Source organism: Microcaecilia unicolor, chromosome 12 (assembly GCF_901765095.1).
Source record: "Microcaecilia unicolor chromosome 12, aMicUni1.1, whole genome shotgun sequence".
Taxonomy (NCBI): Eukaryota; Metazoa; Chordata; class Amphibia; order Gymnophiona; family Siphonopidae; genus Microcaecilia; species Microcaecilia unicolor.
The window spans coordinates 99770773-99793545 of record NC_044042.1 but is presented as its reverse complement, the minus strand read 5'-3'; the positions used below and the strand labels follow the sequence as shown (position 1 = coordinate 99793545).

The 22773-nt window shown below is 45.5% G+C and overlaps 1 protein-coding gene across 1 annotated transcript in view; it reads left to right on the top strand.

Annotated features, from left to right (window-relative positions):
* CNTNAP1 (contactin associated protein 1) overlaps positions 1-21898 on the top strand; it is a 394500-nt gene extending 372602 nt beyond the window's left edge. Inside the window, 4 exon segments of the mRNA XM_030221745.1 lie at positions 232-325; positions 15467-15700; positions 18559-18606; positions 19874-21898. Of these exon segments, the coding sequence (XP_030077605.1) occupies positions 232-325; positions 15467-15700; positions 18559-18606; positions 19874-20061 (564 nt within the window). The 3' untranslated portion in view covers positions 20062-21898.
* Positions 21899-22773: the final 875 nt, after the last annotated feature.

Below are 22773 nucleotides of genomic sequence, written 5' to 3'. Positions count from 1 at the left end.
AGAAGATTAATTCAATCTTTGATCCTTCTGTGACAAATTAAACAGGGTGTCATTTGTAACTGCATAGTAATATTTCAGTGTCGGTATAAATTGTAATGGTATAATTAATACATTCTCTGAATGCCTTGTATGACCTTTTTTTTTTTTTTAAATATTGTACAATGTAGCCATTGATGTAAAAGATTCTGTGACCCTTTCAACATGGATGTTTGGGGGATTTTTGTCTTTCAGGTAGACTATTTTCCAGTAGTTGAAGAACACTTTTCCTTATGGGTTGATCGTAAACTTGACTCTCCGAAAGCTCTCTACTTGGGCCGAGTGATGGGTAGGCATTTAAAGTTGCTTATAATGTTCTGTGATAGATAGTGATCAGTGGCTCCCCAGTAGTGGTTTATACAGTTTGCTTCATCCAGTGATGGGCTTCTATCAAAAACAGGACCTTGGCATGTTTGGTTAATGGCCTATGACTGAAACTGAAGTTTGGGCAGTACAGTACATTTAGGCTTCTTCCAGATGGTATTAGGGATTGGGAGTTTCCTCAGCACTGGCCCAAGGGTATATGATGCTCTAGGTGAACTTTTAGCCATGTTCTCCCCTCCCCCCAAACATAACCCAGCATCTCCTCTTACCCACCCCACTTTATAATCCAGCATCTTGCCTAGCACCCTCCCCCATAGTTCAGCATCCGTTCTTCCGTTGTCCCTGCCACTGCAGTTGCGCCATCCTACTTCCACCCTGAGCACCAGCAGGGCCTTTGAGCATCCACATGCATTCAAAGCTTGCCATGTCTCACCTCTTCCAACTCAAACTTTGTCAAAAGGGGCAGGACATAGCAAACCTTGAACATGCATGCATATGCTGATGCTGAAAGGCCTGCTGCTGGTTTGCAGGTTGTGCTGGCAATGCCCTAGGCAGACACCTAGTCCACCTAGTGAAAAAGCGGGCTTCTGAGTTTCCTGTTGACCTTAGAACTCACTCAGAACCAGGCTGGAATCTAGAGCTATGAACTTTTATTTCCAATCACCTGGCAGTTTCTCTCCTGTTTTGCATCTTTTCCCAACTGGAGTCATTTGGAGGCACACACCAGCTCTTCTGGAATCATGCAATTATGGGCCAAAATCTGCCTCAAGGTATCATTCTTCAGGCAACGAAAGAGTCCCCCTCCCCCCCCCCCCAAAGGACTGTGGATGCTGCTTCTCTGGCATGCCGAGTCCCTATTTTGATCCATAAGAGGAAAAACTGAGCTAGGAATCAAACCCAGATCATTGTATGGTATATTACCACCGGATCAAGGTTGGCCGACCATTCTCTTTCAAGAAAGTACTGTACTGGCTGATTATACAAAGATGTGCCAACATCACTCAAGTGTATTGCTGCTTTCTCTGAGGACAAGCAGGCTGCTTGTTCTCACTGATGGGTGACATCCACAGCAGCCCTGAGGTTCGGAAATCTACCTAGCAACAAAAGTTTGCTAGAGCTTTCGGTCGCCCGTGGCCATGGCCGTGGCCGTGGCCGTGGCCGTGGCTGTGGCCGTCTTCCCGCCCATCACACGGGGACACCAGTTTCTTTTTGTCTGCGGTTGAGAGAGACTGTGTTTTGGTCCCTCTCAGCGCGTCCTGAGAAGCCTTTGTTTTTTCTTCTCTATTTCTTCTTTGGCTCCGTTGAGCTGTTGTTTTAAAAAAAAAAAAAAAAAGTAAATTTCCTTAGACTTTTAGTTTGGGCCGGCTAAGTTTTGTTTCGCTGCCGTTGCAGCCGTCTTAGGCCGCCCGTTCGGGTTTTTCCCTTTTTTGTGCCTTGCTTTTTGGCACCATCGACGAGTTTGACTTCGCCGCCGCTATTTTTCCGTCCATGACATCGAGGATTCCCAGTGGCTTCAAGAAGTGCAGTCGCTGCAACCGGGCAATCTCGGGTTCTGATCCACACGCGTGGTGTATTCAGTGCCTTGGGCCCGAACATCGACCAGCCGCCTGTAAATTGTGTCTCAGTCTCAAGAAGCGGACACAAGCGGCGAGTCTCAAGATGGAGCTTTGCCCGGTACTTCGACGTCAACAGAGGTACCGAGGTCGACGGTGTCGATGTTGGCACCGGAGCAAGCATTGACCTCAGGAGTGCAGGTAATGCCTGTCCACAGACCACTGCACGCTGGGAGTAGTGAGCCGTCGAGTGGGTCTCCATCTGTCTCGAAGGCTCCTGTTTCGCAGGCCCATCGGGACCGACCATCTTCAGACCCGACCCCGAGGAGGCGTTTGGATTTGACGTCCTCCTCGTCAGTACTGAAGGGTACCGATGCTGTGCCTCGGGCGAAGATCAAGAAGCATCGGCACCGGTCTCCTTCTCGACACGGTACCGGGAGCTCCGTGGCGTCGAGGGAATCGGCACCCGAGAAGCATTGACGCCGGGAGGACCGCTCCCCCTCTATTCAGGAGGTGTTGATGCGTCGGTCGATGGACAGCCCGGTACCGCCTCCTCATCCTTTGCAGGTTCTGCCTCCAACTCCTACACCAGCTTCCCTGCCTTTTCCGGTAGAGACTCTGGACGAGCGCCTCCGAGCCGTTCTTCCGGGTCTCCTGGAAGAGCTGATGCACCAGTCTGTACTGGTACCAACGGTGCTTGCGCCCTCGGTACTGTTGGCAGAAGCGCCGGCTGGCTCCTTGCCTGTGGTAAGGTCCCTGACACCGGTACCGCTTGTGGCATCGGCTGCCACCCAGGTTGACTCCCCGTCGACGTCGTTGGAGGGAGCTTCATCACCGCCGGTGTCGAGACGGGCCCGGTTTCGGACTGCTGTTTGGGAGCTTTTGTCCGACACCGAGGAGGAGGCCTCATGGGGGGAGGAAGAGGATCCCAGGTATTTCTCATCCGAGGAGTCTTGTGGTCTTCCTTCTGACCCCACTCCCTCTCCTGAAAGAAAGCTTTCTCCACCGGAGAGTCTTTCTTTCTCCTATTTTGTCCGGGAAATGTCTGTGGGCATTCCCTTCCCGGTGGTTACTGAGGATGAGCCCAGGACTGAGATGCTTGAGGTCTTCGACTATCCTTTACCACCTAAGGAGTCGTCCACGGCTCCTTTGCATAAGGGTCTCAAGGAGACTTTGCTTAGGAACTGGACGAAACCCTTAACTAATCCCACCATCCCTAAAAAGACTGACTCCCAGTATAGGGTCCATGGAGAACCTGAGTTAATGAGGACCCAGTTACCTCACGACTCTATGGTTGTGGACTCTGCCCTGAAGAGAGATGGCAGTTCTAGAGATTTTGCCTCGGCGCCCCCGGGGTGGGAATCTAGAACTCTCGACTTCTTTGGGAGGAAGGCCTACTAGTCCTCCATGCTCGTGTCCAAGATTCAGTCATACCAGCTCTACACTAGCATCCATATGCGGAACAATGTGAAGCAACTGGCGGACCTGGTAGATAAGCTCCCTGTGTAGCACGCCAGGCCTTTTCAGGAGGTGGTCAGGCAGCTGAAGGCGTGTCATAATTTCTGTCCAGGGATGCTTATGACACTTTTGGTGTTGCATCCAGGTCTGCTGCTTAAGGTATAGTGATGCGCAGACTCTCATAGCTGCACGCCTCTGACCTGGAAAACAGGACCCAGCAGCAGCTTGCGGATGTTCCTTGCCGGGGGGATAACATTTTTGGCGAGAAGGTCGAGCAGGTTGTAGAACAGCTCAACCAGCGGGTCACCGCCCTCGACAACCTCTCCCACCGGGCACCTTCAGCATCTACCTCAACTGCTAGACGTTTTTTCAGGGGCAGGAGGAGTGCTCCCTATTCTTATAATAAGCATAGGTACACTCCATCTGCCTGACAGCTTTCTCAGGCTCAGCCCCAGTGCTTTCGCTCTCATCCTAAATGGGCCCCTGCAGCACCCCAGCAAAAGCAAGGGATGGGCTTTTGACTGGCTCCAGATGAGCATAGCCGCAGTAAACGTGTCTGTACCGGACGACTTACCAGTCGGGGGGGGAGGTTAACATTTTTTCACCAAAGGTGGCCTCTCATAACCTCCGACCAGTGGGTTCTTCAAATAGTCAATAGTCAAATAGTCAATTTGACTTCTACACCTCCAAATTGCTCACCGGGAGCTCAGTCGATCAGCTCCCAGCACAGGCAGGTACTTGCAGAGGAACTCTCCGCCCTTCTCAGTGCCAATGCGGTCGAGCCCGTTCCACCCGGGCAAGAAGGGCTGGGATTCCATTCTAGGTACTTCCTTGTGCAAAAGAAAACAGGGGGGATGCGTCCCATCCTAGACCTAAGGGCCCTGAACAAATTCCTGGTCTGAGAAAAGTTCAGGATGCTTTCCCTGGGCACCCTTCTTCCCATGATTGACAAAGACGATTGGCTATGCTCTCTGGACTTAAAGGATGCTTACACCCACATTCCGATAGTTCCAGCTCACAGGAAGTATCTTCGATTTCGTCTCGGAACGCAACACTTCCAGTATTGTGTGCTGCCTTTTGGCCTGGCCTCGGCACCCCGGGTCTTTACAAAATGCCTGGTGGTGGTCGCAGCGTCGCTACGCAGACTGGGAGTGCATGTGTTCCCTTACCTCGACGATTGGCTGATAAAGAGCACCTCGGAGGCAGGAGCTCTACAGTCCATGCAGATGACTATTCAACTCCTGGAGCTACTCGGGTTTGTTTTAAATTACCCGAAGTCCCGTCTTCTTCCAATTCAAAGACTAGAATTCATAGGAGCTCTGTTGGACTCAACGACAGCTTAGGCCTATCTTCCCGAGACGAGGGCAGACAGTCTTTTGTCTCTCGTTTCTATGGTCAGAGCGTCTCAACAGATCATGGCTCGGCAGGTGTTGAGACTTCTCGGCCACATGGCCTCCACAGTTCATGTGATTCCCATGGCACGCCTTCATATGAGATCAGCTCAGTGGACCCTAGCTTCCCAGTGGTACCCAAGCTATTGGGAATCTAGAGGATGTGATCCAATTGTCCATCGGGTTTTCCCAACTCTCTTCGGTGGTGGACCATTCGATCCAATTTTGTAGGAGTGGCGGCCGGATCTGGCCTGTATCGGTGCCGGATCAGGACTGATGGGACTACCTCAAGAACTGTGCATATTTAATCAAGGACTTTGACTTCTTTATACCACATTCCAAACTAGAACTTTTACAGAACTTTTATATTCTTTTGCACTGTGCCTTAACTACAAACTGTCAGCTCCTGTTTGCAAGATACCAAAGATGCTGGAATAATTGTTTGAGACAGAATGCAGGAGGAGTAGATAACCGCTTGTAACATTTAGTAGCTAAGGCTTTGCACACAAAATCAGCCTGCACGTAGACGCTACATGAATAAAAGATAGTCTGGGAGTGTTGCCACCCCCACCCTGCATCTCTGAGCCTTAAGCTCTATTGAGCCTTATCAACTCTGTGAAAGAAGCATTGTGTGATTATGTGTGTGTGCTAAAACGGGACGATAAGTTTCGTTTTCCTTGCCAGTATCATTTCAGTGTTATGACGTGTGTATGTACTGTAAGAACTACAAATGTTTACTGCACATGCCAACTGTGATGTATAAGGGGCCTAATGCGCAGGCCCACAGGGGAGATATAAATGTAAATGTCAGCTGATTTCTGACACACAGTAACCTGAGACTGAACTCAGTGCTGTACATTGCTAGCAATAAAAGCTGTCTTGCCTTCGGAACCAGTTGCCTCTTATCTCCTGATTTACTAGCCGAGAATCCTGTTACATTTCTGGCGAGCCAGCCAGGAGTATATAGAAGGAAACAGATTATATTCTTTCCCCTCCCCCACCGCACGGTCGGGCTGGGTGATGCCCCCCCCCCCCCCCCCGAGCGGCTGGTGAGTGGCCACCGCTGAGTTCAGTGTCCACCTCCGAAGGAGGGCTGATAGACACCGGCTGGCTGGCGGTGGGGTTGCGTGGTTCCGGCAAGACACCTTTCCCGAACTCCGGAGAAGAGCGCGCCGGTAGGCCACGTCCGAAGACAGCGGACAGGCGAGTATACTCTGGGTAGTTGACCGACCCGGTAAAGGGTCGAAGAGAGGCTTGATCTCCCTCTTAACCAGTGCTGAGTACGGACTAGATCCCGAAACCCACTAGGCTCCGGGAAGAAACCGAACGGGAGGGTTTCTTGTGACGTGTGAAAGTTGAGTGAGTGGGCCTGCAGTTCCGGATCGGGCGACCGCATTCCGGTCAGGCCGACTGTTGACCCTTTTGTGTCCGGTGGAACGAGACCCCTTACTCCTCCACCATCCTTTTCCCCCTCCATCTGTGTGCTATCCTTTGGCACTCAGGTTAGGATGGGCGGGGGTGGGTCTACTCCGTTAGATTTAATGACTGAGCACTTTAGCGAAGTGTTCGACCAGGAACAATGCAGTAGAGCCAGGATGATACAGCGATGTCAATTCATGTGGCCCGGTCTAGGGAGATTTGTCGAGTGGCCACCGGAAGGTTCATTCGAATATGAGAAAGTAGCTGCAGTCATGAACGTTGTCATAGTCGACGGAAACCCAGGCTGTCCCGAGGATATCCCATATGTGGAAGGGTGGCTTAACGTGGTCCGGAACCCGCCACCTTGGGCCCAGCATAAGGTGGAAAAGGCCGCGCTTATGGTAATAAGCCAGAGGAAGGGTCACAAGACCAAGTTGAAGGCCCAATCCACGCCCCAGACCAGTAAATCCCCGGCGACGCTTGCCGTCGCGAAGGCCGTAGAGAACACTCCCAACACCGAAACCAAGCCCAGCAGTAGTAGTAGTAGTAGTAGGCTATCCGAAATAAGGCCCAGAGCCCCCAGAATACAATTTGACCTTGGGATGCCCATTCCAAATTCCTCAGCCACAAAAAGTGCTGACTACGGATGCATCTTTCCTGGGGTGGGGAGCGCATGTAGAGATGGGCTTCACACTCAAGGACCTTGGTCCCTCCAGGAATCAGGTCTCCAGATCAATCTCCTGGAGTTGCGAGCAATCTGGAATGCTCTAAAGGCTTTCAGAGATCGCCTATCCAACCAAATTATCCAAATTCAGACAGACAACCAGGTTGTCATGTACTGCGTCAACAAGCAGGGGGGCACCGGATCTCGCCCCTTGTGTCAGGAGGCCGTCCAGATGTGCCTTTGGGCTCATCATCGAGGCATGTTTCTCCAAGCCACGTATCTGGCAGGCGTAAACAACAGTCTGGCCGACAGATTGAGCAGGATCATGCAACCTCACGAGTGGTCGATCAACTCGCGTGTGGTGCGCAAGATCTTCCACGCGTGGGGCTCCCCCTTGGTGGATCTTTTTGCCACTCAGCTCAATCACAAGGTCCCTCAGTTCTGTTCCAGACTACAGGCCCACGACAGACTAGCGTCAGATGCTTTTCTCTTTCATTGGGGAAGGGTCTTCTGTATGCATATCCTCCCATACCTCTTGTGGGGAAGACTCTGGTGAAACTCAAGCAAGACCGTGGAACCATGATTCTGATTGCTCCTTTCTGGCCTCGTCAGATTTGGTTCCCTCTTCTTCTGGAATTATCCTCCGAAGAACGGTGGAGATTCTGTATCCCAACCTTCAGTCTCTGGCTCTCACTGCCTGGATGTTGAGGGCGTAGAGTTCGCCTCTTTGGGTCTTTCTGAGGGTGTCTCCTGAGTCTTGCTTGCTTTCAGGAAAGATTCCACTAAGAGGAGTTATTCTTTCAAATGGAGGAGGTTTGCCGTCTGGTGTGATAGCAAGGCCCTAGATCCTCGCTCTTGTCCTACACAGACCCTGCTTGAATACCTTCTACATTTGTCAGAGTCTGGTCTAAAGACCAACTCCGTAAGGGTTCATCTTAGTGCAATTAGTGCTTACCATCAATGTGTAGAAGATCGGCCTATCTCTGCACAGCCTTTAGTTGTTCGCTTCATGAGAGGTTTGCTTTTGTCAAAGCCCCCTGTCAAACCTCCAACAGTGTCATGGGATCTCAACGTCGTTCTCACCCAGCTGATGAAGCCTCCTTTTGAGCCCTGAATTCCTGCCATCTGAAGTACTTGACCTGGAAGGTCATTTTCTTGGTGGCTGTTGCTTCAGCTCGTAGAGTCATTGAGCTTTAAGCCTTGGTAGCCCATGCTCCCTATACTAAATTTCATCATAACAGAGTAGTCCTTCGCACTCACCCTAAGTTCTTGCCGAAGGTGGTGTCGGAGTTCCATCTGAACCAGTAAATTGTCTTGCCAACATTTTTTCCCCATCCTCATACCCACCGTGCTGAACATACATTGGACTGCAAGAGAGCATTGGACTTCTATGTGGAGTGGACAAGCCCCTTCAGACAGTCCGCCCAAATGTTTGTATCATTTGATCCCAATAGGAGGGGAGTCTCTGTCGGGAAACGCACCATTTCCAATTGGCTAGCAGATTGCATTTCCTTTACTTATGCCCAGGCTGGGCTGACTCTTGAGGGTCATGTCACGGCTCATAGTGTTAGAGCCATGGCAGTGTCAGTGGCCCACTTGAAGTCAGCCACTATTGAAGAGATTTGCAAGGCTGCGACGTGGTCATCAGTCCACACATTCACATCTCATTACTGCCTTCAGCAGGATAGCCGACACGACAGTCGGTTTGGGCAGTCGGTGCTGCAGAATCTGTTTGGGACTTAGGATCCAACTCCACCCCCCTAGGCCCATTTTTGTTCTGTTCCAGGCTGCACTCTGTTGTTCTCTTTGTAGGTCAATTCTTATGTGTTCGCCGTTGCGAGGCCCAATTGACCTTTCTTTGTTGTTTTGAGTGAGCCTGGGGGCTAGGGATACCCCATCAGTGAGAACAAGCAGCCTGCTTGTCCTCGGAGAAAGCGAAGATACATACCTGTAGCAGGTATTCTCCGAGGACAGCAGGCTAATTGTTCTCACAAACCCGCCCTCCTCCCCTTTGGAGTTGTTCCTTCTTTTCATCTTTGCTTTTTCATCTAACTGGTGTCCCCGCGCGATGGGTGGGAAGATGGCCATGCATACGCGGTGCGTGCGCCCGTGCGTGACCGAAGGCTCTAGCAAACGTTTGTTGCTAGGTAGATTTTTGGACCTCAGGGCTGCTGTGGACGTCACCCATCAGTGAGAACAATCAGCCTGCTGTCCTCGGAGAATACCTGCTACAGGTATGTATCTTCGCTTTCAGTGGGGATTTCAAGAAAGGAATGCAATTTATATGAAATATAAGATTGACAGGCAAGGGATCATATATCCCCAAAGCTGCTTTACACTGGCTGCCCGCAATATACTACTACTACGTAACATTTCTAGAGCGCTACTAGGGTTACGCAGCGCTGTACAGTTTAACAAAGAAGGACAGTCCCTGCTCAATGGAGCTTACAATCTAAAGGACGAAATGTCAAGTTGGGGCAGTCTAGATTTCCTGAATAGAGTATGGTGGTTAGGTGCTGAAGGCGACATTGAAGAGTTGGGCTTTGAGCAAGGATTTGAAGATGGGCAGGGAGGGGGCCTGGCGAATGGGCTCAGGGAGTTTATTCCAAGCATGGGGTGAGGCAAAGCAGAAAGAGCGGAGCCTGGAGTTGGCGATGGTGGAGAAGGGTACTGAAAGGAGGGATTTGTTTTGAGAGCGGAGGTTGCGGGTAGGAACGTATGGGGAGATGAGGGTAGAAAGGTAGGAAGGGACTGCAGATAGAGTGCATTTGTAGGTTAGTAGGAGAAGCTTGAACTGTATGCGGTACCTAATCGGAAGCCAGTCAACTGGGTGTAATAGTCCTGTTTGGCGAGGAATAGGGAGGACTGGAAGGAGGATAGCATGAATTTGTAATGAATGAAATCAGTATGGGTGTGAGATTTCCTCCAGAGGCATTCTGCCGATCGGGCACAGGAGCGAAGGTATCGGGTGCAAGGGGTCAGCCAGGGCTGGGGATTAGTACGCCTTGTGGGACGGGAGATGGATGGTGCAAGGGTGTCCAGTGTAGAGGAGAGAGTGGCATTGTAAGTGGAGACAGCCTTGTCGACAGACTCGTACATAATGGAAGGGAGGAGATTAGAGATACTAGAGGATAAGGTGGGAGGGTCGACAGCCTGGAGATTCCTGGAAATAGTGGTTAGTGTTGGGCGGGACTGAGGGGGAGGGTGACGAAGTGTGAAGGTGATCAGGTGGTGGTCAAAGAGAGGACGAGCTGAGGCACAGAAATTGGAGGGTGAGCAGGTAGAGGAGAGGACGAGGTCAAGACAGTGGCCAGATTGGTGAGTAGGGGTGGTGGAGCTCAGTTGGAGGTTGAAGGAGGAGGTTAGAGTGAGGAACTGAGAAGCATAAGAGTCGGATGGGTCATCAGTGTGTATGTTAAAGTCTCCAAGAATGAGGGATGGGGATGAGGGCTCAAGAAAAACGGAGAGCCAGGCATCGAAGTCGGTAAGGAAGGAAGAGAGGGACTTATCAGGGGGGCGGTAAATGACTGCAACTTTGAGTGGCAGCGGGTAGAGTAGACGGATGGAGTGAACTTAAAAGGATGAGAAGCAGTGAGACTGCGGTAGGAGGAGAGGTTGAAAACTGCAGGAGGGCGAAAGTAGTAGCCCGACGCCGCCACCGCAGCCAACTGGGCGGGGAGAATGGGAGAAGAGATGACCTCCATGGCATAGGGCCGCGACTGAGGCAGAGTCGTCGGGGGTGAGCCAGGTTTCAGTTAGGGCGAGTAGTTGAAGGGAACGGGAGATGAAGAGATCATGGGTGAAGGAAAGTTTGTTGCAGACCGAGCGTGCATTCCACAGGGCACTCGAGAGGGGGAGTGAGGAGGGGAATAGAGATGAGATTGGAGACATCGTAGAAACGTTTGCATGGATGAGACGAGGACAGGTTTGGGGGACCTGGGTTGGGATTGATGTCTCCCCGCGGATAGCAGGAGAAGGAGCAAGAGAGTACGGAGGAGGGTGGGGGAGGTAAGGCGACAAAGATGGGGTGCGCTTAGGAGGAATGGGGAAGGGTTCATGGCAGGAAGGAGGTGTTGAAGGTTGAGAGCTAGGAAGGAGGAGGAGGACAGTAGAGATGGTGTGGTGGTGGGGGACGGGGGTGGGTAGGGTATTGCAGTAGTGAGCAGGACGGGAGAGGACATGGATGGGCAGTGAGTTCGTGCGGTATACAGTGGTGGGGGGAGGGGGAATAGATTAGGAAGGGACAGGGCAATGAAGAGAATGTGTAAGGGGGCCATAAGTAGTGACTGAGGTGTTTATGGGTGCATATGTAGTGATGGTGGTTTGACAGGCAGATTGGCAGGTGGGAAGGTAGGTAGAGGGGCTGGCAGGCGGGTAGGTAGGTTGCTGGGCTGGGGGGCAAGCAGGCAGGTAGGTTGCTGGGCTGGGGGCAGGTAGGTAGGTAGATGGGCTGGGAGGCAAGCAGGATGAAGGGTGAGCAGTCAGTCAGGAGAGTGATGGGCTGGCAAGGAGGCGGGGAGGCAGGTAGGTAGTTGTGCAGGCAAGCAGGCAGGCAGGCAGGTTGTTGATGGGCAGACAAGCAGGCAAGTTGAAGGGCAGGTTGGTTGATTGGCTCGCAGGCAGGCTGGAACAGGTGAGTGCGGTGGAGAGCTCAGCAGCAGGACTGGAACAAGCTGGAATAATTTGGAGGTTGGTTGGCTAGCAGGCAGGCAGGAACAGGTGAGTGCGGTGGAGAGCACAGCAGCAGGACTGGAGCAAGCTGGAATAGTATGGAGCAGAAGAGAGCAGAGCAGCAGGATTGGAGCAAGCTGGAACAAGCTGGATCAGACGGACTGGAATGAGCTGGGTCAGGTGGACTGGAACAAGCTGGAGCAGATGGACTGGAATGAGCTGGATTAGGCGGACTGGAACAAGCTGGAGCAGAAGGACTGGAACAAGCAGGGAGAAGCTGGATCAGGCGGACTGGTACAAGCTGGAGCAGATGGACTGGAACAAGCAGGGAGAAGCTGGATCAGCGGACTGGATCAAGCAGGGAGAAGCTGGATCAGGCGGACAGGAACAAGCTGGAGAAGCTGGATCAGGCGGACTGGAACAAGCTGGAGCAGATGGACTGGAACAGGCAGGGAGAAGCTGGATCAAGTGGACTGGAACAAGCTGGGGCCGATGGACTGGAACACGCTGGAACAAGCTGGATCAAGCGGACTGGAACACGCTGGAACAAGCTGGATCAGGTAGACTGGAATAAGCTGGATCAGGCGGACTGGAACAAGCTGGGGCAGATGGACTGGAGTAAGCTGGAGCAGAGAAGAGCTGAGCAGGAGGACCGGGATAAGCCGATTCTTGGTCTGGTCTCATGGGTCTCTCCTTGCGTCCACCTCAGTGCGTACCAGATCCGTGGCCAGTGAATCCGCATCCGGGCCGTTCTGGCCGGGGAGTGCGGCGGCAATGTACAATTTAAAGTCATCATGATTACATTCAAGCTATTAAATTACTTTTGTTTAGCCAGTTGCATAAAGAAGTATGTTCTGCCACAGTCTCTTAGCTCATCTTCACCCAAAATAACAACCCCACTGCACACAGTAATTGAAAACCTTTTTCTATTAATCATATGTCTGCTGCTTTTCATAATTTTCACTGGCTGCCATATAGCTTAACTCCTTCTTATAATATGACTACTGTCTCTGATAACGGGAAAGGAAAAGCCCCAAACTTATGATAGCATTTTATGGTTTCAGCTATCAATTTATTCAATCTTCAGCTTAAAGACCTCCCCTCTTCTTCATCTTTTTATTTCTACTACAAACGTGTATTAATTTTTTGGTGAACTTATTATTTACCCTTAACAAGAAAAAAATCAACTTATCTTTATATCAAATTGATTTCACTTTCAGCTAGATCTAGCCTCCACCAATGCTTAGCAATTGCATGAGATCAGCGCTTGGCTGCAAGCAACCTCTTCCAAGTTAAACTCCCTTAGCTCACCAGGAAAGGGGTTATTATTTCTTCGAGGGGTGAAAGAAGCTGAGCCGGAATGCAATCAAAAGCATTCTGAAATGTGATGCCAATCCTATAACTCCCTACCGGATGAAGTTAGGGGAGGCAAAGACTGGCTAAAGTTTCTTTTTTTTTTTATTATTATTTTTATTAGTTTCAATAAAACATCCATCCAAATTCATTACAAAATAGAATGTAATTTCCATTCCACAAGATGAACTGTATGATAACAAACATAAAACTAATAAAAATGAATGAACTCAAATTAAGTATACAGCAGATATACAAAAATGGAAGTTGTATAAAAATAGGTAATAACTTGGAGGGGAAAACGAAGGACAGAGGGTAAAATTAAGAAAGGGGAAAAGGGATCATAATATTGTGCACAGATGGCTAACTAGTGGGGTGTGAGTCCAAATATTGCTGCAATGTTAACCAAACTTTGTGATTAGACATCTGGAAATGACCAGTATTAGCTGTACAATACTTATGAATTTGTAACACATTATTCCACCAAAAATGAATGTTAAGTTGTGAATTATTCTTCTAGTTGGATAAAATGTATTTGAGAGTTATTGCTATCAATATGTCAAATAGTTTAGAATCATAACCGCCCAAAGATTGATCCAATGTTATTGAACCAAATATTATCTTTTTAGGGGTTAGAATTTCAGTAAAATTAAATATAGATGAGATAATTTGCCATACTTTGGACCAAAATAGATTAGTACCATGGAATTCAAAAATTAAGTGGAGAAGAGTACCTTGATGTTCATTACATGACCAACATAAGTTATCTGTCAACAAACCTGCAAACTTCATTTTTTGAGGAGTCCATAAGACTCTATGGTGCAGAAAAAAAAGCGATTGAAGGAAGGTTGATGAGGCAATGGGTCTACTTGTTTTAGCCCAAAAAGTAGTCCATTGGTGGTTAGTACATGAACACTGTAAGTCAGATTCCCATACTGAACGCAGACCTATCTTTTCCTTTAAAGTTGATTGAACTAGAAATGAATAAAGTTGAGATGCCACATGCCCTTTTTGGTGAAATGTGATGATAAATTGATATATGGAAGGTTGGATAGCACCTAATGAACAGGGATAACGTGTGGACACCATAAAATGTTGTAACTGTATCCAACGATAGTGTTGATTGGGATGCAATCCAAACTGCATTTGCAGCATTGAGAAAGATTTTAATTTATTACCAATCAAGATTTGATCAAGAGACCAAATTCCTGTATTCATCCATTATTTCCAAAATATTGTTTTTTTATTTATTAAAATTGTCAGATTATTCCAGACGATAGAGTGAATATTAAGATCATACGGAATTTCCATTTGTTTGTCTAACTGTAAAAGACAAATAAAGAAAGAAGAAATTATAATGTTATTTTGTAAGGTATCTAATAAGCTGGAAGGTACATGTTGATTGAGACAAAATGGTTTCCAGAGTTCCTGTTCAATTTGTAACCAAATTGGAATAGATTCAGTGTCACTCAGTAACCATCGTGTTGCTTGTTGTAAAATAAAAGATTTATGATATATAAAAATAAATCCGGGAAAGAGACCCCTGCCTTGCCCTTCATGTTTTTGAGTGTGCATAACACTATTTTTGGAGTCGTATTTGCCCATAAAAATTGACTAAGAAGTTTGTCCACTTGTTTATAGATATATTTGGTAAATAGAACAGGAATCATGCTAAAGTTTCATAAATTTGTTGACCTGATTCTTTAGGAAGGCATTTCAGGATGACGAGACTTTAAGATTATAAGGAACAGCGGGGTGATAGTTCTTTGCTGGAATGGGATAATTATTGTGTAGCATTTTGTGGTTTTATAATTTGGAAGACACTGTCACTGTGTTGTAGTCTAAATTGTATTTCATTGTAAATCACCTTAGGTTATTCTTATAAAGGTGGTGAAATGTGAAACAACAACAATAATAGTAGATATACTATTTCCTTGTGTCAGGGGCAGACTGACAGTGATCTGGGCCCCTGGATAGTAAAAGTCACTGGGCCCACGCCCCCCCCCCCCCCCAGCTTCACACTACAGCCACCTTTGTTTCTAGTCCCCCTCCTGCACCTTACAGCTCCTCCATTTGTTTCTAGCACCCCTCATTGTACACTACAGTCCCCTCCAACTTTGTTTCCAGCACCCCCCTGCACACTGCAGCCCCCCCAAGCCTCAGTGGTCCTACTTTGAAGGGCCCTGGTGGTCTAGTGGCCTCTTCAGGGGCAGGAAAGAACCCCACTCTTTCCTTGCCACTGCTCTGCCCGGTGCTGCAACACTTTCAAAATGGCTGCCAAAACTTCCCGTGGTAGTCTCGTGGGTCTCAGCAGCTATTTTGAAAATTCGGTGGTGCTGGATAGAGCAGTGGCAGCAAGCAAGAAAGAGTGGGGTTCTTTCCTGTCCCGAAGAGGTCATGATGACTAGTGTCCTTCATGGTGGGACTTTGGAGGGCCCACTGAGGCTAAGGGGGTGGAGAGAGCCTCTGGGCCATTGGGCACTGCATGGTTGCCTGTATGGTCAGTCCACCCCTGCCTTATGTTGTTAATGATAAAAGCTTTCAGAGCAATACTTGGTAGTCTGTTAGCTACTATTATTTATTTATTTATTCCCCAGAAACTGGTGTAATAGACCCCGAGATCCGGAAATACAACACCCCTGGCTTCACAGGCTGCTTGGCAGGAGTGAGGTTTAATAACATCGCACCCTTAAAAGCTATGTTCAGGTCCACTAATTTATCCAGTGCTATCAAAGTGAAAGGAGCACTGGTGGAATCAAATTGTGGTGCGATGCCTGTGACTGCCTTGACTAACCTCCCTCCAGACATGGACCCCTGGTACATGGGAACAGGTAGGAAAAATTATACTGGTACTGTGCTACAATCTTATTATCTGACAGTGCTGCCTTTATAATGTCATTTGGTACCTAGAGAAAATTATTGGCTGTATAGCATGAGTTTGAAAAACTTTCATGTTTATTTTCCCAATCCCTTTGCCCTTCCCCCAGGGAGGGGAAAACCATTCAGCCTTGTAAGCTGAAGAATAAGAGGTACAATCAGACTTAGTTGTAGACGCACCACAAAGGTTTATTCGTATAATTACTAAGCCAAAAATATACAAGGTAATTGTTCTCTCTGGAGCACGCAACAAAACAAGATACAAATCCTGAATAACAGGGAGTGCTCAGCTCACACTGTCCCATCCCACCACATATATATCATTTGTAAAGTTTCGTTTTGCCCAAATCATGTGATGTCCCATAAACCAGAGCCATTAGGTAGCTTATGCCATATATGGAATTGTTCCTGTATTCTATCAGTCTCTCCTGATGGGAGTTCACGTGCAAAGTCGGTAGCCATTGGCTAATTGCTTATCAGTTCTGCAAAAACTGAAACATTCTAGGCTCTCTGTGTCCCAAGGTTACATCATTATATCCAGTTCATATGAAAGGCCTAGTCTCAGCTCCAGCAAAGTCAGCAAAATGTGATCCCTGAAGTGTCTGTTCTCAACTCCTGAGAAAGCAATAATTGTCACACAAGATGCTAAGCTGTTAGGCCAACTTGTGAGAACCAAACTGAGCAAAGTACAGGCCTTGGGCCTAGCCCTTAGGAACAGACCTAACAGAGGAAAGAATATAACATTTATATTAGTAAGCAATTTTACTGTATTCTTGACTTCATGATTAATATTACTGCAGGCATGCAAGTCCCACCATTGTCATTACAATTTCATATGTGCTGCATGACCCTTGCAGTTATATGAGTATCCCAACTGCAGCTGTAGCAGAACCAATAGAATTATTTACAGGCAGTGTTAAAAACTGCGCACACACACACACACAAGTGGACTTCTCTTGAAAATAGATGCTGTTTCCAAGATCACAGCTGCCTATGAAAAGTGGCTATAAGGTTCATTTGCAATAACATTCTTAAAAAGATGCTTTGTGGTCACCAGTTAATTATTGTTGTATGTAATCAATGTAAAGGCAAGAATGAACTTTCAATTTTGCATTTACAAACCATCCCAGTCACAACTAATTAGTTTTAAAGGACATAGAATTATTTGGCTTAAAAAAAAAAAAAAAAAAAACTCAGCCCAGCACCTGGTAGATAATCCAGTATCTTTCAGACAGTAGTTTCACCTGGAATCATTGGAATGTGATGATATGGAGTGAAAGATAAATATTATCTTCACCAGACCAGTCCAGAACCTGTGGGTTATGTCCATCTAATTATTTAAGAGTTTTGCCTGCTTCATTTTATAAGGGTCATCAGTATATTCTCTGTCTTCAGCGGATGATAAACAGGACAGCTTGCAGTTTCTGGACTTGTCTCTGAGGCTCACTCCTGGACCAGTTGGAGAACTGATTACTGGCAGGGGGGAGGGGTGTGTGCAAATTTGAAAAGAAAAATTCAAGCAGAGGGATCAGCAGGAGGTTACTAAAAAGAGTATAAGTTCTCATGCCCCTTGCAGGGTTATAGCATACCTATATTTTGTAATGCCTGCAGAGAAAGTTACATTTAATCAGTCTGAGAAAATGCATTTGTATCTGCAGTCACCAAGAAGGGTTCTATTCCACTGGAAAGTTATACAAGACAGGAGAATTGGTGATGAAGCAAGCTTTTAAAGTTCAGCCCTTATACTTCAGGCAGCTCTGTGTAGTGCTTATAAATCCAAAACATGCTTGTAGTGGGTACATCTTGATTAAGAGGTTCCTCCTGGAGATGATGAGAACCAGTTTTCTCAGGTTCCTCAATTGGTAGCTAGTTTAACTTATGTGGAGAGAATGGAGTGTGGATGAGTGGTCTAAAGTACTAGATTAAGGTCCCAATCTTTTGGGGGGCATGGGTTCAGATCCCACTGTTTCCAGTAGAGTGGCCTTAAGGGAAATTTTAGACCTCAGAGCTATGGTCCTATCTGTTCCAGCTGATTCCTGTTCCAGATCTAGTCTTAGTAAACTTCCCTTTTGTGGGAAGATGCTTTTTTTTTTTTTTTTTTTTTTGGGGGGGGGGGGGGTACATCTATAAGCTGGTTAAAGATTTGGGGAGGACCTAATCCTCACAGATTACCAGCAGTTAAGTCTATTCCTTTCTTTGCACAGATTTCTAGCGGAGCTACATTAGGAAATCAAGGAAATATAGGTCAGGACATAATGACTGATTTGTGTGATCACGTTTCCAATCTTGATGGTCTCCTTTTGTGGAAACCGTAAAGGAATTAGACTAAGGATGTGAACTATCCTGAAACCCAGCAAGGATGGGTTGATAGTCCTTTCCTCACAGTAACCACCTAACTAGGTTTTATTTGGAATGGACCTGAGCCACTTTAGACCACTGGATCTTACATGTGATCCAGCATGGTTACAACTTAGTTTTCCTATTTTATCACACATACTTCTTGTCCCTCATTATAGTGGTCTAGCAAAGGTGGCTGTGGTGCAGTTTTCACTAAAGGCCTGCTTAGATTTAGGAGCTATAGCACCGGTTACCAAAACCAAGTTGAGAACAGGAAGATATTCCATTTATTTTGTAAGCCTCAAAAAAGAAGGGATATTCTTCCATCTCAGAGCAGTATATTACAAAGTAAAGGTCTCTCATTTTAAAATGGAAAATTTAAGATTAGTAATTGCAGGTGGGGGGGGGGGCCGAGCTCCTCCAATTTGCACACTTTGAACACTAAAAACAGTGCTTTTCTCTTTTTTTGTTGCAGCTTTCCCTCATACACATGACGATGGCCTGATGGGACTTCTTATTGCATGTAAGTGAAATGCACTAGACAGGAAGTGTGTTGCATTCTTTTTTTTTTATTTATGCAAATTTTACAATATAAAACAAAGAAATACCATCTTTATCCAGTAATATAAAGTGGTTATCATGAAGGCATTCAAAATAACAGAAGAAATAATATAAAGGTAACAACAACTCTCTATGATACCACTAAACAAGTCCCCAGTATAGCTGAAGGAATGCCAGAATTCTACAAGGAGATGACGACTGTATTGTACTCGGGGGAAAAAGAAGAAATAATGATGCAGGCATACTGTAAAACAAATTAAAGCCATGCAAGATTTAATTTAAATAATAGAATTATATAATGAGCTGACAAGGTAACTAAGAAACATTCTTCTTAATTGTTTTGGTCCCAAAAATATACATACTTTTAACGGGAAATCTTAAGAACTGCCTTCCAGTGGACAGGAGGTCAGGATCTTATGCCAAATGTAAATTGTTTATTGCTTTGAGTCTGCCTAGAGACATCAGGGAACATCCAAACTTGTCGCAAAAACAGTTTGATGCTGATGGAAATAACTTCTGGTTTTTAAAAGAGAAAGAATGTAATCAAATGTATTATTTCCAACTAATATTGGACAATAAGTATGTTTTTCAATGAAATGATTTGACTATACACCGTATTAGCCTTGAAGAAGCCAACCTGATGATCAATGTGGAATAATGAATTAGACGAGTAATATCTAGGGATAATCAGGTTAATACATACCATGGGGTTTTTTTTCTGTTTACTGTTTAATTGATCTCCCTATCTTGTTTCACTCTCCTTATTTAGTGGTCTAAGGAAGAGAATAGAATTACCTGACTGAAATAATTCCTACATATTACTTTCTCTGTATTTCCAGCAAGTTGTTTTATCGCTTGTAAAACTTTAAATGGTTATAAATAAAAAAATTTTTAAAAAAAACTTTTTGAAAGGGAGGAATAGCCCTCTCCGGTAAACCAAGATTTTCCCATAGGAACCTCTTAAAAGTTCTTTGGAGGATATGGAAGGGGAAAGTTTAAGACCCTTAAATTCAAAATCCTGGTTCTGTTTTCTAGTATTTCTAGTCTGTTCCTCAGGGAAATATTGTCTTTAATTATCACTAACTTAGTCTCATGTATTGAAGTTATTTGCTGTCTTTGTTCTTTTATCTGGTTATTTTGTCCCACAACATTTCCCTCCTTCCGTTCTTTGATTATATGATACAAAATAGTTTTTTTTCTTCTTTTTCTTTCTCCCTTTCATCATACAGTTATTGTTATATTACTTCTCATTCTGCTGAGCCTCCTGGTCTTCATGTATCTTCACTTTCACCGGTACAAGGGGTCATACCACACCAATGAACCAAAAGCTGTAGACTATACAAGCACCGTCAAGCCTGTCCCCCTAAGGAAGGACCAAAACCTCCCTCAGATCTTGGAAGAGGAAAAGCCAGAATAATCATTCATCCCTTCTGCCCACTAAGGAGGTTGGATGTTTACATTTTAATCAAAAGCTCACATCAAATGGACAAGATACTTCAAGAGATGCTTTTCTTGTTTTTGTTTTAAGGAACAGAGAACTGGATTGGCTGTGTAAGATCAGCAGTTCCATTTACAGTTTAGCAGTATGCTTTCTGGGACAGCCTTTCTTTGAAGGTAGCACAGGACCAAAGAACAAGCAAACCTGAACTGCTGGGGCAGGGTGAGGTTGTGGGCAGGCAGACAGCAGTTGATTTGCAAGCCCTTTCATAGTTGCATTCCATTTCCTACTACTGTGTTTTATATAAACATGTTCATGTATTCAGGAAGTAGTGAATTCTATTAATTAAGGCTGTTTTCTGTAAATTATTACATATCAAATTATGGACTTCCATTAATGCTTAGTTTGGAAACAGTGTCCTTCCCCCCTTACTTTTCAAGAGACTGAGGAGGATGAAAGTTAAGGAAATTTCTAGAGATCGCTGTGACAGCTGAAAAATGATGGGTCACTGTCTTTTATGAAACTGCCTAGAAATATTTTGGAAAAGGATTTTTGACATGGTGCTGAGTAAAATGTTGCCAAATCCTTATCCAACTTCACCTCAGCCTTTATAGGGTGTATGGCAGCCGAATTTTGCAGATTTAGTGCGTTAAAGAAATTAGAAATGTACTATTAATTTTTATGTGGTATGTAGCCATCTATCAGGGGAGCTGTCCAGCCCATTGTGCTGATCAGCAATGAATCACCCTTTAATAAACCCGTGGCTGTATTGGTTAGTTTTTGGATTCTATTTTTTTTTCCTTCTTTCCCTGTTCCATTTCAAAAGCTACCACTTTATGGCTGGATTTGAACAGATTCTAGATTTTTGAACTTTTCTTTAAGAAAACTGGGTTGGGCTTGGTAGAGACTTGTAAATCAGTGCTCCCTTCTTGACTATTTCATGTCTGCTAAACTGTAACCTATTTTTATCAGCTTTTATTTTAACAAAAATGGGTGGAAATGCTTTTCCATACACAGTAGATTTCAGAATTGATGTCAATATTAGAGTATCTGCCCAATTTTTTAAAAATAAATCAATACTATGATAGCATATAGGGTCTTTTACCATGCTTGGTAGCACTGCTATCCCTTACAATAATTGCCTGTTTAGCTGCTTATCAAAAAGGCATTAACTGGTATGCAAAATAGATGTATAATGTCAGGAACAGAAGTAATATGTGTTCCTAACAGTATTATGTGCAATATTTCAGGTCTAGCTGGATAATACTCAGTTTGCAATGTCTATAGTGCATGAGAATTACCTGCAATCGCTGTTTAGATACAATCAAGTAAAGATCTTTAATTTTTTACCTTTTTGGTTGCAAAAAATTACACTAATTTTTAAAATGTTATCAGTTTATATAAAGAAGAAAAAAGCTGGATGCAAATATTGAAACTGAAGCAAGTGTCACAGTAAATATGTAGTTTGCTGCTTCTATGTAAGAAGTTATAGTAAAGTTGGCAGACATCTGACCCTATGGATCAATCAATTTCCAATACTACTGTCATGATGTGTCTGATTTTATTTATTTAAAGTCCTATTGAGCAAACATTTTCAAAACCTGCTCAATTAAAAGTATGAAGATGTGCAAATAAAGTTAGTCTGAGAGACTTCCAAGCTTTGTGTATGCAGCTTGAGGTTTTTCCCAGTTTTCACCTATGTACAAATGCTTAAAGAGAGAAACCCCTATTTACAGGTATGGCAGGAGTTTAATCCTAGCAGCAAATTCACTAGACAAACAAAAGTTTCCCATCCCCTTTGGACTGACTCTATGACGTGTTTTACAAATAAGGCTTCTTTTTATTGTGCCACCACACAAGTATTTGATAGCTGTAGGCCAGGCTATGTTCTGAGAATTTTGCATACTGCTAAAAGATTACAATGCAAACACTGTGGCACTGCAGAAAGATGACAGAAAAGAGGGATTCCAAAGTAAGCAGTATAAGGTGAAATAGCAGAAAAAAAGCACAAAGGGCCTCCAAGGTTGGGATAGCACAGCAATTCTTTAATAAAGCCCAACCTGGGCTGTGTTTCAGCATAAACACCTGCATCAGGAGTCAGTTATTGAAATCCACTCTGTCAATAAACCCTATCCAATACACTGAAAGCTGATTAGAATACAAGAACATAAGAATAGCCATACAGGGTCAGACCAATGGTCCATCTAGCCCAGTATCCTATTTCCAACAGGTCACAAGTAGCTGGCAGAATCCCAAATAGTAACAACATTCTATGCTACCGATCCCAAGGCAAGCAGTGGCTTCTCCATGTCTGTCTCAATAGCAGACTATGGCCTTTTGCTCCAGGAACTTGTCCAAATCTTTTTAAAACCCAGATATGCTAACTACTGTTACCACATTCGACAACAGCAAGTTCCAGAGCTTAATTATTTTTTGAGTGAAAAAATATTTCCGCCAATTTGTGTTAAAAGTATTTCCATGTAATTTCATCGAGTGTCCCCTGGTCTTTGTACTTTCGGAAAGAGTAAAAAAAATCGTTTTATAGACCTTTTCTTTTTCGAAGGAGTTTGCTGTGGTGCATCTGAGAAGTAGCACTATTGAGGCCAACTGTTGACTAATCAGCTTTGTGTATTGGGTAGTATTTATTGACAGAGTGGATTTCCATAATTGACTCCTGACGCAGGCATTTAT